Raw genomic sequence first — 13,681 nt, 5'->3', positions numbered from 1 at the left:
TTTGGTTACGTGAAATTGTCATACAATCAACTTGATAATTGTTTTATATATATAGATATGCATATTTCAATGATATATAGTTTACACATGCATGAGCTATGTTGCCTATGATTGCAAGTACTTAAAATCTAAAAGTTTCTGTCAGTTCTTTAAGAAAGTATAGCCTTCTTTCTTTTACAGAAACATAAATGTTAAGAAGTTATTGTCGATTGAATATAATAATTTGTAGAATCTGTACAAAATTAGATCAATATATGTCTCCCTCAGGATTGCTTAGCATATCATTGTTCATTTTATGGTATAAAGCTCTACAAAGTAGTAGGAGTAGATATTTGTAATAGAGATACTTAATAGTTACTGGTATAAAAAGTATCATTGACATCATAACTGCAGATAAATCATTAACTATTTTGTACATAAATTCTTGAAAAAGAAAAAGGCAACAAAATCACGCTTCTAAACTTTCTGTTAGAACTCTGTATTCAAAATCAGAAAATGAACAAACATTAGTTTAAAAACGAAAGCAGAAAATTCCGAGCCCACAAGTTTCTTGTATTTCCTTAAGGAATTTAATCTCCTCACAATGCCCAAGGTTGCGGATTTATTCCTCCCGGGATAGAACGGAATAACTATTCTGTGATAGCGGCACTTCAAATCACAGAATTTCGGCGAACTCAAATGGCGGAGCAAATCACACAAAATGCTTACGTTTTTTGTTTTGGAAAAACAATGCAGAATGCAGAAGTTTGAGGGGAGTGATTTCAGATTTTTTCGGTGGTGAAAAATGAGGCTAAGCCTTCCAAATCCGAATAATCCAAAGCCGATGCCGAAGCCGAGCCGAGCCGAGCGAGCGAGCGACGACGGCGGCACGAGGCACCACTTCTTCTTAACTCTTTAAGAGCTAGAAGATGAGCTTCTATATATATATACACAAAGATTTTCTTTCCTTCTTCCAATGAGGGACAAAGTGCATTAGTAAAGTGAACTAATTCAAAATTTCACTTTTCACCATTTTCCATTCACACCTCTTTTGTTATTAATAACAAAACCCAACACTTTCAAGTAGGGGTGTGCATTCCATATATCGATTCGATTTTGACCCTTATCGATAATTGCTTATCGATTATCGATTTGTACATATGCTTATCGTTATCGTTTCAATAAGGTTTTGATCTTTTCGATTTCGATTTATCGATTTTGGGGGCTTATCGATTCGGTTATCGATTACACCAATAAAAAAATTTGAGGGATTCCACGGAAAGTATATCGCTATAATTGCGCCTAACTAATATGGACAAAAAGAAGCTAAAATAAGACAAACACCATTTATAATATAAAAATTGTGTCAACAAGCACATGCAACAAAACTAAAGTAAGGGATCAAATGTATGCCACCAACACTCCAACGGTATAAAAAAAAAACACATTATCACGGCTAATTCTGTTTTTCATTAATTTGAACTTCATTCCCTTGATCTTTAAATATGATCATTCCTTAAATGTGGTAGAGGAAATAATAGGGTAAGGGACTTAGGGTAAAGGAAAGGGTATAGATTAGGGAAAATAATATTATATAGCCACTTTCAAAATAGTAGCGGAACATATATACATTCTGTATGTTATATTAATCTACACAAATAGGTAATTACTCATTTAACAAGTGTCTACAGTCTAGGGGTGTGCATTCGATTTATCGATTCGATTTTGACCCTTATCCATAATTACTTATCGATTATCGATTTGTACATATGCTTATCGTTATCGTTTCAATAAGGTTTCGATTTTTTCGATTTCGATTTCGATAACAAATAATCGATTCGATTTATCGATAAACCGATTCGAATGCACACCCCTACTTTCAAGGTCCACCTCTTAAACAAAATTATACCGCCTACGAGTATTATTTTATTTATAACTAATGAATTTTAGTCAATTGGTTGATTCTGCAATAATTTTTGTCTACAGATTGGATCTTCTATGAGAACAATTCTTTTTACCTTTATATTGCTTATCAAATTTTTAAGTTTATATTTCATTATAAAAAGACAGAACGACGATATTAAAATAAGTACATCTATAAATTTAAAAGTTCCATATCTAAACATGAATTTTAAAAATGATACTCCCTCCGGTCCAAAATAAGTAATTTTTTGGTTATTTTCGCACATATTAAAAAATTCACCTTTTAACATTAGTTAGCAATGAAATTGACCATATTAACCTTTACTATATCTTCACATAAACACTCCTAATACATACTCCAACATTATTTACTCCAAGGGCAATGTAGGAAAAAATTAATTAATTTATTCTTGAAATCTGGAAAAATTACTTATTTTGGACCACAAAAAAAGGCCAAAAAATCACTTATTATGGACCGGAGGGAGTAATGAAAAAATAAAGCTTGAAAAAATTAAAAGTCATCTGTTTAGGATGGTGAAAGTCGTGGCCTTGAGACTCTTGCGTTGACCAAACAATCATCATGTGGTCTTTTCGNACTTAGGAAATTTCACAGTTGGCCTCTTTTTCATCACTTTTGACTCCAAAACTGCTCCTTAGCCGTCTTTATACATATATCACCTACAAATCATGAAAAGCACTAATAAGAGCATTTTGTCATCACTTTTAGCATTAAAACTACGCAAGAAGGTGATTATTTAAGGTGTGATTATAGTCAAATTCACCTATTATCACTCCCCTTCGGTACTAATTTTGATATGTGAGCGCCGTGTACGTGAGGTGACGAGTACGTACACGAGCTAATTATTGTAAAAACCCGATATCTACCAAGTAATAACCTGTTTTTCCTTCTTATTTGAGTTATATCAGCATGTGTAGTATCCTGTTAGCTTAGACTAGCATGTCTACTTGCCTTAATTGTTTATCTGACCTCTGCGTAGCATATTTAGTGAATTTCTTGCTTTTCCTTGACATGGTCTCAGTTTAAACTATAGGCTTTCTTGCTATAACTATTATTTCCGTTGGTTGAGCTGCATATTTTCTTTGGGACTACGGAACGGTATTCCGGGAGATCCTCCTGCATTGCATTTTTACTTTGGGATTACGGAGCGGTATTCCGGGAAATCCTCCTGTTCTGCATATTTACTTTGGGACTACGAAACGGTACTGGGATCTGTTTCCCCCATTTTCGCTTCTTAATATGTTCTTCAGTTGTATTATGTGGTGTCGGGTTGGTTGGTTCGGGTTCGGAGTGTTTTAGTAGAGAAATGAGACACTTAGTCTCTTTCGAGTGAGCTTAAGTTGGAAAAGTCAATCGGAAGCTGACTTGTGAGTAAATGATCTCGGAATTTGGTTTTTATGGCTTGGATACCTTCGTTAGATGACTTGGGATTTAGGAGCGTGATCGGAATGTATTTTGGAGGTCCGTGGTAGATTTAGTCTTGAATTGGTGAAATTGGAATTTTGGCATTTTCCGGTTGGTAGTGGAAATTTTGATATCGGGGTCGGAATGGAATTCCGGAAATTGGAATAGGTCTGTTGTGTCATTTTTGACGTGTGTGAAAAATTTCAGGTCATTCGGATGAGGTTTGATAGACTTTTTGATCGTTTGCGGAATTCGGAAGTTTTGGGTCTTTGGCTTGAATCCGAGGGTGTTTTGATGATTCGATATTGTTTTGTGTGTTATGAAGATTGGTACAAGTTTGAATAGTGGTATATGACTTATTCATACTTTTGGTTGAGGTCCCGGGGGCCTCGGGATGATTTCGGATGGTTATCGGGAAGTTTGGAAGTTAGAGTTGCAACTGAAGCTGCTGTGTTCCTGTCATAACCGCACCTGCGGATTGCGGACCGTAGGTGCCAGCCACAGAAGTGGCATTTCTATCGCATGAGCGAAGGCCAGTGATTGGGGATGCATCGCAGATGCGGAAGGTTAGTCGCACCTGCGAGCCCACAAATGCGTAGGCTTGATCGCAGGTGCGGATGGGAAGTTTAAGTGAAATTCCGCAGATGCGAACATTTTGTCGTAGGTGCGAGGGTCGCAGGTGCAGTATTGGACCGCGGATGCGGAACCCCTGGGCAGAACATATAAATTCTTGCCTTCGCGATTTTCAGCTCTTTTCTCACCATTTTTGAGCTACTTTGAAGCTTTTTGAGAGAGATTGAAGAGGGATTTGAAGGGAAACACTTGAAGGTAATATTTTTGAACTCAATACTCGATTCTATGGTAATCTCTAACTAATTAGACATGAAATTAATGGGATTTAGAGCCTAAAATTTGAGGATTAGGGCTTGAAATTGGAGAGTGTAAATTGGGGATTTGAGGGGCCATTTGGGGTCCGATTTTGATGTTCTTGATATGTATAGACTCATGGGAGGATAAGGATTCTAGTGGTGTGATTTTTATCAAATTCCGAGACGTGGGCTCGGAGGTCGGGTTTGGCCAATTTTGAGATTTTCGATGTAATTGATATTTTCGCGTGGGCTTTGTTCCTTTAGCCTATTTTGATGTTATGATTCTGATTTTTGATAGATTCAGGGCGAGTTGAGGCCGATTCGAGAGGAAAAGGCATCGCGGGCTAGAGTTTGGACCGGTTTGAGGTAAGTAATGATTGTAAATGTTGTCCTGAGGGTATGAAACCCCGGATTTCACATCGTTGTGCTATTTCGAGGTGACGCACACGCTAGATGATGAGCGTGGGATTATGACTTGGTCCATCTCGTACGACTATTAAGTCGCGTATTTGATTGAAAATTGTTCGATATTATTGTGTTTTGGAAAGTAATACTATGTTTGGGGCTGAATGCCGTGTTTGGGCCTTGTGCCGATAGTTTGGACCCTTAGGGTCTTTCTACTACTGTTTCCTCACTGTTTTTGATAATATTTACACTCAGTCATGCCATGCTTTCATTGATTTCATAACTCGGATTTTATTTACTCCTTTTGATTTCATAAATGATATTTTGAGCCGAGTAAATGTTTTACTGTTAGCCCGTGGGGCTTGAGTGAGATTTGACTGAGTGACGCCGAAGGCCTGTGTTGTGATGATATCATGGGATCGGGCTACGCGTCGCACCATGTGGTACTTATTTGTGATACATGAGAGGCCGAAGGCCTGATTTAATATGCCACGAGGTAGCTTGTTATAAGAGGCCGAGTGCCTGATTGATTATGCCACGAGATGGCTTGTTATAGCGTTTGGGCTGTAGGAGCCCCTCCGGAGTCTGTACACCCCCTGTGAGCACGGGTACCCAGTGTGAGTGATGTGATATTGCTCGAGGGCTGTTGTTGTTTCATGTTGTTGCCCGAGAGGCTGATCTCTATTGGGACCCTATTCACCTCTTTGAGTGAATCGAGAAATAGGTTTGATTGTCCATCTTTTTGATATATATCAGGCTAAGTGATTGTGAGGTAGCCCGAGGGGCTAGATCTGTTGATATTTTTGCCCGAGGGGCGATTTATGGCATATGTTTTGCCCGAGGGGCTGCTTACATTTTTATCCTTTTGCTCACTATTTTCATCATTTGTCTGAAACTATTGAAAGTTGTTTTAAAAGGGGTTTTACTGAACTGAGTCATTTTTACGAGTTAACTGATTTACTGTACTGTCCTGGACATATACTGTTGTGTTGTAGTGCTATGACGTGGGATTACCTGTTTTCTTACTGCTCAGCTGCTTTTACTTTTATTACTTACTGAGTTGGCGTACTCACATTACTCCTTTCACCTTGTGTGCAGATCCAGGAGTCTCGAGACGCGATAGTGAGTGCTGATCAGTATTCCAGCAGGTCTCCGGAGTTGGCTAGGTAGTTGCTTGGCGTTCGCAGCCCAGCACTTCTCCTTCTTACCTTACTTAGATTGTCTTAGTATCTTATTTTCGGACTATGTTAGCATTTCTTGTTCTTAGACGGGTTTGTAGTTGCTCATGACTTGTGACACCCCGATGCTGGGCTGGTGTATTTATTTCGTACTGGTTATTTAAACTTATTTTATGAGATTATTTTCTAAGATTGACTTGCGTTCAGGTCATCATCAGTTGAAGATTTAGGAGCCGGACATCCCGAAGACTGCTTTCAAGGCTCAGTATGGTCATTAGGAGTTCCTTGTTATGTCATTTGGGCTAACCAATGCCCCAGCAGCATTTATGCATTTGAGTACAGTGTATTCCGGCCATATCTTGACTCGTTCGTCATTGTCTTTATTGATAACATTCTAGTGTACTCCCGAGTCGGAAAGATCATGAGCACCACCTGAGGCCAGTGCTTCAGACCTTGAGAGAAAAGAAATTATATGCAAAGTTCTCGAAATGTTAATCTGGTTGGATTCCGTGGCATTCTTGGGTCATGTAGTATCGAGTGAAGGGATCAAGGTGGATCCGAAAAAAGTGGAAGCAGTGCAGAGTTGGCCCAGACCATCCTCAGCTACAGAGATCCGTAATTTTCTTAGCTTGGCGGGTTATTACCGTTGATTTGTTGAGGGATTTTCATCTATTGCAGCACCTATGACCAGGCTGACCCAGAAGGGCGCTCCGTTCAGGTGGACGAAAGAGTGTGAGGAGAGCTTTTAGAAGCTCAAGACAGCTTTGACTACAACCCCAGTATTGATATTGCCTACAGGTTCGGGGTCTTATACTGTCTATTGTCATGCCTAGAGAGGATTGGCCTTGGAGCGGTATTGATGCAGGATGGTAGGGTGATTGCCTACGCGTCCAGACAACTGAAGATGCATGAGAAGAATTATCCTGTCCATGATCTCGAGTTAGCTGCTATTGTTCGCGCCTTGAAGATCTGGCGTCATTATTTGTACGGTGTTCCTTGTGAGATCTATACTAATCACCGGAGTTTGCAGCATTTGTTCAAGCAAAAGGACCTTAATTTGCGTCAGAGGAGGTAGTTAGAGCTGCTTAAGGATTATGATATCACTATTTTGTACCACCCGGGGAAGGCCAATGTGGTGGCCGATGCTTTGAGTCATCGGGCAGAGAGTTTGGGGAGTTTGGCTTATCTACCAGCAGCAGAGAGGCCCATGGCGATGGATGTTCAGGCCTTAGCCAGCCAGTTTGTGAGATTGGATATTTTGGAGCCCAATCGGGTCTTAGCTTGTGTGATTTCTCGATCTTCCTTGTTTGATCGTATCAGAGAGCGCTAGTATGATGACCCTCATTTTCTTGTCTTCAACGACAAGGTTCTGCATGATGATGCCAGAGATGTGACCATTGGTGGTGACGGGGTATTGAGGACGCAGGGTCGGATATGTGTACCCAATGTTGATGGGCTTCGGGAGTTGATTTTGGAGGAGGCCCACAATTCGCGGTATTCCATCCATCCGGGTGCGGCCAAGATGTACCAGGATTTGAGGCAACACTATTGATGGAGGAGGATGAAGAAGGATATAGCTGGGTTTGTAGCTCGGTGCCTCAATTGTCAGCAGGTGAAGTATAAGCATCAGAGACCGGGTGGCTTGCTTCAGCAGATAGAGATTTCGGAGTAGAAGTGGGAGCGGATCACCATGGACTTCGTGGTTGGACTTCCAAGGACTTTGAGGAAGTCCGATGCTATTTGGGTTATTGTAGATCGGCTGACCAAGTCCGCACACTTCATTTTTGTGTGTATTACCTATTCTTCAGAGCGGTTGGGGAAGATTTATATCCGAGAGATTGTTCGTCTACATGGTATTCCACTTTCCATCATTTCAGATAGAGTTACTCAGTTTACATCACGGTTCTGGAGAGCCGTACAGAATGAGTTGGGTACTCGGGTGGAGTTGAGCACAGCATTTCACCCCCAGACGGACGGACAGTCCGAGCGCACTATTTAGATTCTTGAGGATATGCTTCGTGCGTGTGTGATTTGAGTTTAGAGGTTCTTGGGATCATTCTTTCCACTTGCGGAGTTTGCCTACAATAATAGTTATCAGTCCAGCATTCAGATGGCACCGTATGAGGCTCTGTATGGTAGGCGGTGTAAACCCCCGGTGAGTTGGTTTAAGCCGGGCAAGGCTAGATTATTGGGCACAGGCTTGGTTCAGGACGCTTTGGAGAAGGTTAAGGTGATTCAGGATAGACTTCGCACAGCCCAGTCCAGACAAAAGAGATATGCGGACCGGAAGGTTTGCGATGTTTCATTTACGGTTGGAGAGCTGGTCTTGCTTCGGGTGTCGCCTATGAAGGGCATTATGAGATTTGGGAAGAAGGGAAAGTTGAGCCCATGGTTTATTGGCCCCTTTGAGGTGTTGCGGCGTGTTGGGGAGGTTGCTTATGAGCTTGCCTTACCTCCTAGCTTGGCAGGAGTTCATCTGGTATTTCATGTTTCGATGTTTCGGAGGTATCACGGCGATCCGTCTCACGTGTTGGATTTCAGTTCAGTCCAGCTGGACAAGGATCTATCTTATGTTGAGGAGCCAGTGGCTATATTGGACAGGCAGGTTCGAAAGCTGAGATCAGAGAGCATTGCTTCGGTAAAGGTTCAATGGCGGGGTCAGCCAGTTGAGGAGGCGACTTGGGAGACCGAGCAGGATATGCGCAACCATTATCCTCATCTTTTCACCACTTCAGGTATGTCTTTATGATCGTTCGAGGACGAACGAATGTTTTAAGAGGGAGAGGATATAACGACTCGGCCGGTCGTTTTAAGAATTAACGCCCCGATCCCCTATTAACTGCTTCCCCCGTGTCTTTTTCTGCTATTGTGATTTGTCGGGATGGTTTATCTTGAGTTTCGGAGTGTTTTGGGACACTTAGTCCCTAAATGAGGGTTTAAGTCTTAGAATTTGGACCGTAGTCGGACCAATGAGAAGACGGCTTCGGAATGGAATTCCGTCGATTCCGTTAGCTTCGATTCCGTTAGCTCCGTCACTGATTTCGGGCTTAGAGGCGTGTCCCGATTATGTTTTTGAGGTCCGTAGCTTCTTTAGGCTTGAAATGGCGAAAGTTGAATTTTTGAAGTTTCGGGCCGATAGTGGAATTTTTGATATCGAGGACGAAATCCGATTCCAGAAGCTGGAATAGGTCCGTTGTGGTGAATATGACTTGTATGCAAAATTTGGGGTCAATTGGACGTGGTTTGGTTGGTTTCGGCATCGATTGTAGAATTTTGGAAATTCAAGTTCATTAGGTTTGGATTTGAGGGTGATTCGAGGTTGTAGCGTTGTTTGATATGATTTGAGGGCTCGACTAAGTTCCTATTGTGTTTTAGGATTGGTTGGTATGTTTGGTTGAGGTCCCCGGGGCCTCGGGTGAGTTTCGGATGCTTAACGGATTTGATTTGGACTGAGGCATTTTCTGAAGTTTGTTGAACCTAATATAATCGCACCTGCGGATGTAGGACCGCAGGTGCGGAGCCGCAGAAGCGGTTAGGAAGCCGCAGATGCGGAAATTCGGCTTGGGCATCAGGAACCGCAGGTGCGGCTGGGGGACCACAGATGCGGCCCCAGCACGGATAAGTGACTTTCGCACCTGCGATGATTTTTCCGGAGGTATGGGATCTCAGATGCGGCCCCATGAGTGCAGATGCGGAAAATTGCTGGGCAGAAAAGATGGTTCCGAGAGTTTGAAGTTTCATAACACAAAATTTGATTTTGAGCTCGGTGGGAGGCGATTTCTTGAGGGATTTTGAAGGAGAACTATTGGGTAATGAATTCTAACTCTAGTTTGGATAATATACATAAATCTATTGTTGTTTTCCTCATTTAATCAAGGAATTTGAGTGGGAAAGATGGGAATTTGGGGGAAAAGTTCCCTAATCGAATTTTTGGGTTTTGATCGGGTTTTAAGCGTCGGAATTGAATAATTTTTAGACGAGTGATCTCATGAGTGAATGGGTGTTCTAAATTGGTAACTTTTACCCGATTCTGAGACGTGGGCCCGGGGAGGATTTTTGGGCATTTTTCTATTTTCCTGCCTTAGCTTTGAATTCATTAGTTAAATAAGTTGCTTGTAGCTATATTTACGTTATGTAATTGATTTGATTAGATTTGGTCCACTCTGAGTTGGATACTCGTGGCAAGAGCATGATTTCAGATTGATTTTGAGCTTGGTTTGAAGTAAGTGGTTTGTCTAACCTTGTATGGGGAACTCCCCTTAGGATTTTGGTACTGTTGTTATATGAATGCCATGTACGTGCGATGATGAGTGCGTACACGTGCTAATTGTTGAGAAACCCCATTTTCATTAAGTAATATCTATATTTTTCCTTCAATTGAGCAATACTAGTCTATGTAGCCTCCCGTTTAGCTTAGGAAAGCATGCTTACGTGCCTTAAATGTCTTATCTACTTTAACTGCTTACTTGGATTTTGTGTAGCATGTTTAGAGTAAGAATTACCTGTCTTCTTTGCTACGAACTTGATTAGAACTATAGATTTTTCCTAGCTGGAATTGTTGTGAATATTGAGTGAATTGTGTATTTATTTTGGGACTACGGAACGGTATTCCGAGAGTTTCCCCTGTATGTTTATGTTTGGGACTATGGGACGGTATCCTAGGAGATCCCCCTGTACTGGATATTTACTTTGGGACTACGGAACAGTATTCAGGGAGATCCCCATGCACATTTACGATTTGGACTACGGGACGGTATCCCGGGAGATCCTATGTACATTTACGTTTGGGACTATGGGACGGTATCCCAGGAGATCCCCTGTTGCTATCTCTGTGTATAGCGCTTGATTTATGCCGTGATTAGCTTGTTATAGCGCTTAGGCCGTAGGATCCCCTCCGGAGTCTGCACACCCACAGTGGGCGCGATTGATTATTTTGAGGGATGGATCTTCCCTGGACATGGATCTTGTCCGTAGCATTTATACACCTGGAGATGGATCTTCTCCATGGGGCCGGATTGGCCTTCCTCGGTACTGAGTAACTGATGGTCAGTGATGTATATACTCCGGGATGGATCTTCCCTAGGCCAAATGGGCCATATACAGTACCGAGTGGTTGAGTATGATGAGTGGAAAGTGTGATACAGTGAGGTTGAGTACTTTGAGAGTCTGAGTACACGATTCATCTCTAAGATACATGGTATTGGCATGCATATATGAATACATGCATTGAGACACATTTTTCTCATGATATACGGTATCACGTCGTTCATGACAATTTACATACATTGATAAGTGGTCATAGAGGGGTATCTCACACTTGCTATCTGAAAAGAAAATGAAACATCTTAATTATTGTGAAAAAGAGTTTTGGAAAAGAAAATACAGTTTTTTTTTCAAATTAACTCATATTTCACGATGTTTTCGGTAAAGAACTTGGGTTTTACTGATATTCTTGACAGACGGGACTATTTTGGGAAAATTGTGAAAAAGATGAACACTTTATCTCTGGATTACTTCCTTATTTATATGCTTTACAATGTTATGAACTGTTATTGGATATTGGTGTTGAACCCGACCTATGTTCCAGCTCGTCACTGCGTTTAACCTGAGGTTAGGTTTGTTACTTTTTGAGTACATGGAGTCGGTTGTACTCATACTACACTTCCTGCACATTGCGTGCAGATCCCGGATGCCGATGTTGCTGCGTTCGATGGTGGATGGATTTGAAGGTGTACCTGCGTCCCTGATGTAGCTGCCTCTTGTTCATGGTAGCCTTAGCTTTATAAAACTCTGTTTATGTACTTTTCAAACAGAAGATGCATTTTATTCATATCGTCTTTGTAAACTCTATTCGTAACTTTGTAAACTCTATTCTTAGAAGCTCATGATTTGTACTACCAATCCTTGGGAAACGGAATAGATCCAGATAATTTATTTTGTTTAATTGACTTATTAGCAATATTGAAATTGGATTAGTTAGTAGTTGGCTTACCTAGCGGGTTGGGTTAGGTGCCATCACGACTAGTAATTTTGGATCGTGACACTAAGCTAAGCTACAAGCAATTATTATCTGAAACTAATTTAAAAATATAATTATCATAATCTATTAGCGGAAATAGGCCCACGTGAACGAGGTACAAAATAGGACATTTCAACATAGTAAAATCTCATAAAATTCTTAAAAGTACGAGAATGTTACTTTTAAAAAGATGGCTTCATCATCTCCTAATCCCACCCCCTTTACATCCATGATATCAGAGAAGCTCATCAAACCCTCCTCTCTAACTTCTCCTACTAAAAGATGCACAAGCTTTCCTGTCTTACCTTTAGTAACATATACACTCTTTTGCACTTTTCTACACCAAAAAACAACTAGATGATGTTTCAATGGATCCTACTAAAATATCTAATATTCTTGAAAACTCATTATCCCAAACATTATCGTTATATTATCCATACGCCGGAAGACTTAAGGATAATACTATTGTGGATCGTAATGATGCTGGTGCTGAGTTTGTACAAGTCCAAATCAATTCCCCAATATCTGAATCACTTCAATGGCATAATAATGCTATTGAAGAGATGATATTTCCACAAGGGCTGCCTTGGTCTAATTGTACAAATCGTGCATTAGTTGTTGCTCAAATCAGCTACTTCAATTGTGGAGGAATAGTTGTCAGCATGTGTATATCCCACAAAGTTGGAGATGGACACAGTGGTTACAATTTTTTTATGGACTGGGCCATAACATCTCGCGAGCCAAATCTGTCAACAAAACCTTGTCTGTACTATGTCGAGAAATCTATCTTTCCTCCGCCACCTAATGGTCCTTTTCTATCCCCACTTTGCACATCCAACAAAGATGAAAGCATTCACAGAAGATACACTTTTCTGGCCAAAAACTTGATGAACTTAAGGCCTCAATAGCTGCTAAATCAAGTGTCAAAAATCCGTCGCGCAATGAAGTTGTCCGTGCACTTCTCTTTAAAAGTTTCGCTGCTGCAGTAAAAGCAAACTCTGGTTATCCATTCCATATCCATACTCACTGAGGAAGACATGACATTATCAAATATAGTGACCGAAATGAGAAAGGAAAAGAAACATGTCTGCGGTAGAGATACTGTCAGAGATAATCTACTTAAAGAGTTTATTGAGCTAGCATCAAAAGAGAAAACTTTCTTCAAAACACAAGAAAATGCATTTTGTATGGGTCAGAATCCGACCTCACGATAATTAACGAAGCTAATCCCGTCTTAAGCTAATTCATGATTAATTAGTGGCACGATTACTCAGAATTAACGATATTCAACCCGCATCTGATTCGATCAGCAAGGCCATGGCCCATCCGCCACCATGAAGGTGAAATCCCAACGTGGTCACGGCCACTTATTGCCAGCTCACGAAGCTCACAGCTATAAATACCAAGAGAGGAAACCCTAGAAAGGGGGGCTTCTTCTTTTTCACTATTGACGAGAGAAAAAAGAGATAACGAGACCCATAGTATGGACAAGAGGAGCACCATTGTAAGGCTCTGAACCTCTTTATGGAGAGGCAGACCAAACCAATATTATCAATAAAGGCTTCTAGTGTTTCTCCCCCTAACCCTGAGTACTTATTTTCGTTTTCTTCATTTGGTCCAACGGATTATTACGGTTTGCTATGATTTTCCCGTGATTCATTTATATTGTTTTATACTCATAAGGTATATGATAACTTTTGAGCAAACAATTTGGCGCCGTCTGTGGGGATTTCCTAGCAAAATCGCGTAGTTCTTCCCTGGACCAAAAGGAAAGAAACGCCAAACTCGAAGGGGAACTCGAAGATCTCAAATCAAGATCTAAGTCCTCTCTCTCTCTCTCTCTCCGATCTCAGATAGTGCAAAACAAAAAGAAGAACGCCCCCCC

At 40.9% G+C, this 13,681-nt stretch overlaps 1 protein-coding gene across 1 annotated transcript; it reads left to right on the top strand.

The window, feature by feature from the left end:
* The first annotated feature begins 12,164 nt into the window (after positions 1-12,164).
* LOC109241001 (acylsugar acyltransferase 3-like) lies at positions 12,165-12,704 on the top strand. Its single transcript, XM_019407709.1, has one exon. The coding sequence runs from the start codon at positions 12,165-12,167 to the stop codon at positions 12,702-12,704; it is 540 nt and encodes a 179-aa protein (XP_019263254.1).
* The last annotated feature ends 977 nt before the right edge of the window (positions 12,705-13,681 follow it).

This window comes from Nicotiana attenuata, unplaced genomic scaffold (assembly GCF_001879085.1).
Source record: "Nicotiana attenuata strain UT unplaced genomic scaffold, NIATTr2, whole genome shotgun sequence".
NCBI lineage: Eukaryota > Viridiplantae > Streptophyta > Magnoliopsida > Solanales > Solanaceae > Nicotiana > Nicotiana attenuata.
Note: the sequence above shows the minus strand (reverse complement) of the source record. Positions and strands in the feature narration are given on the sequence as shown.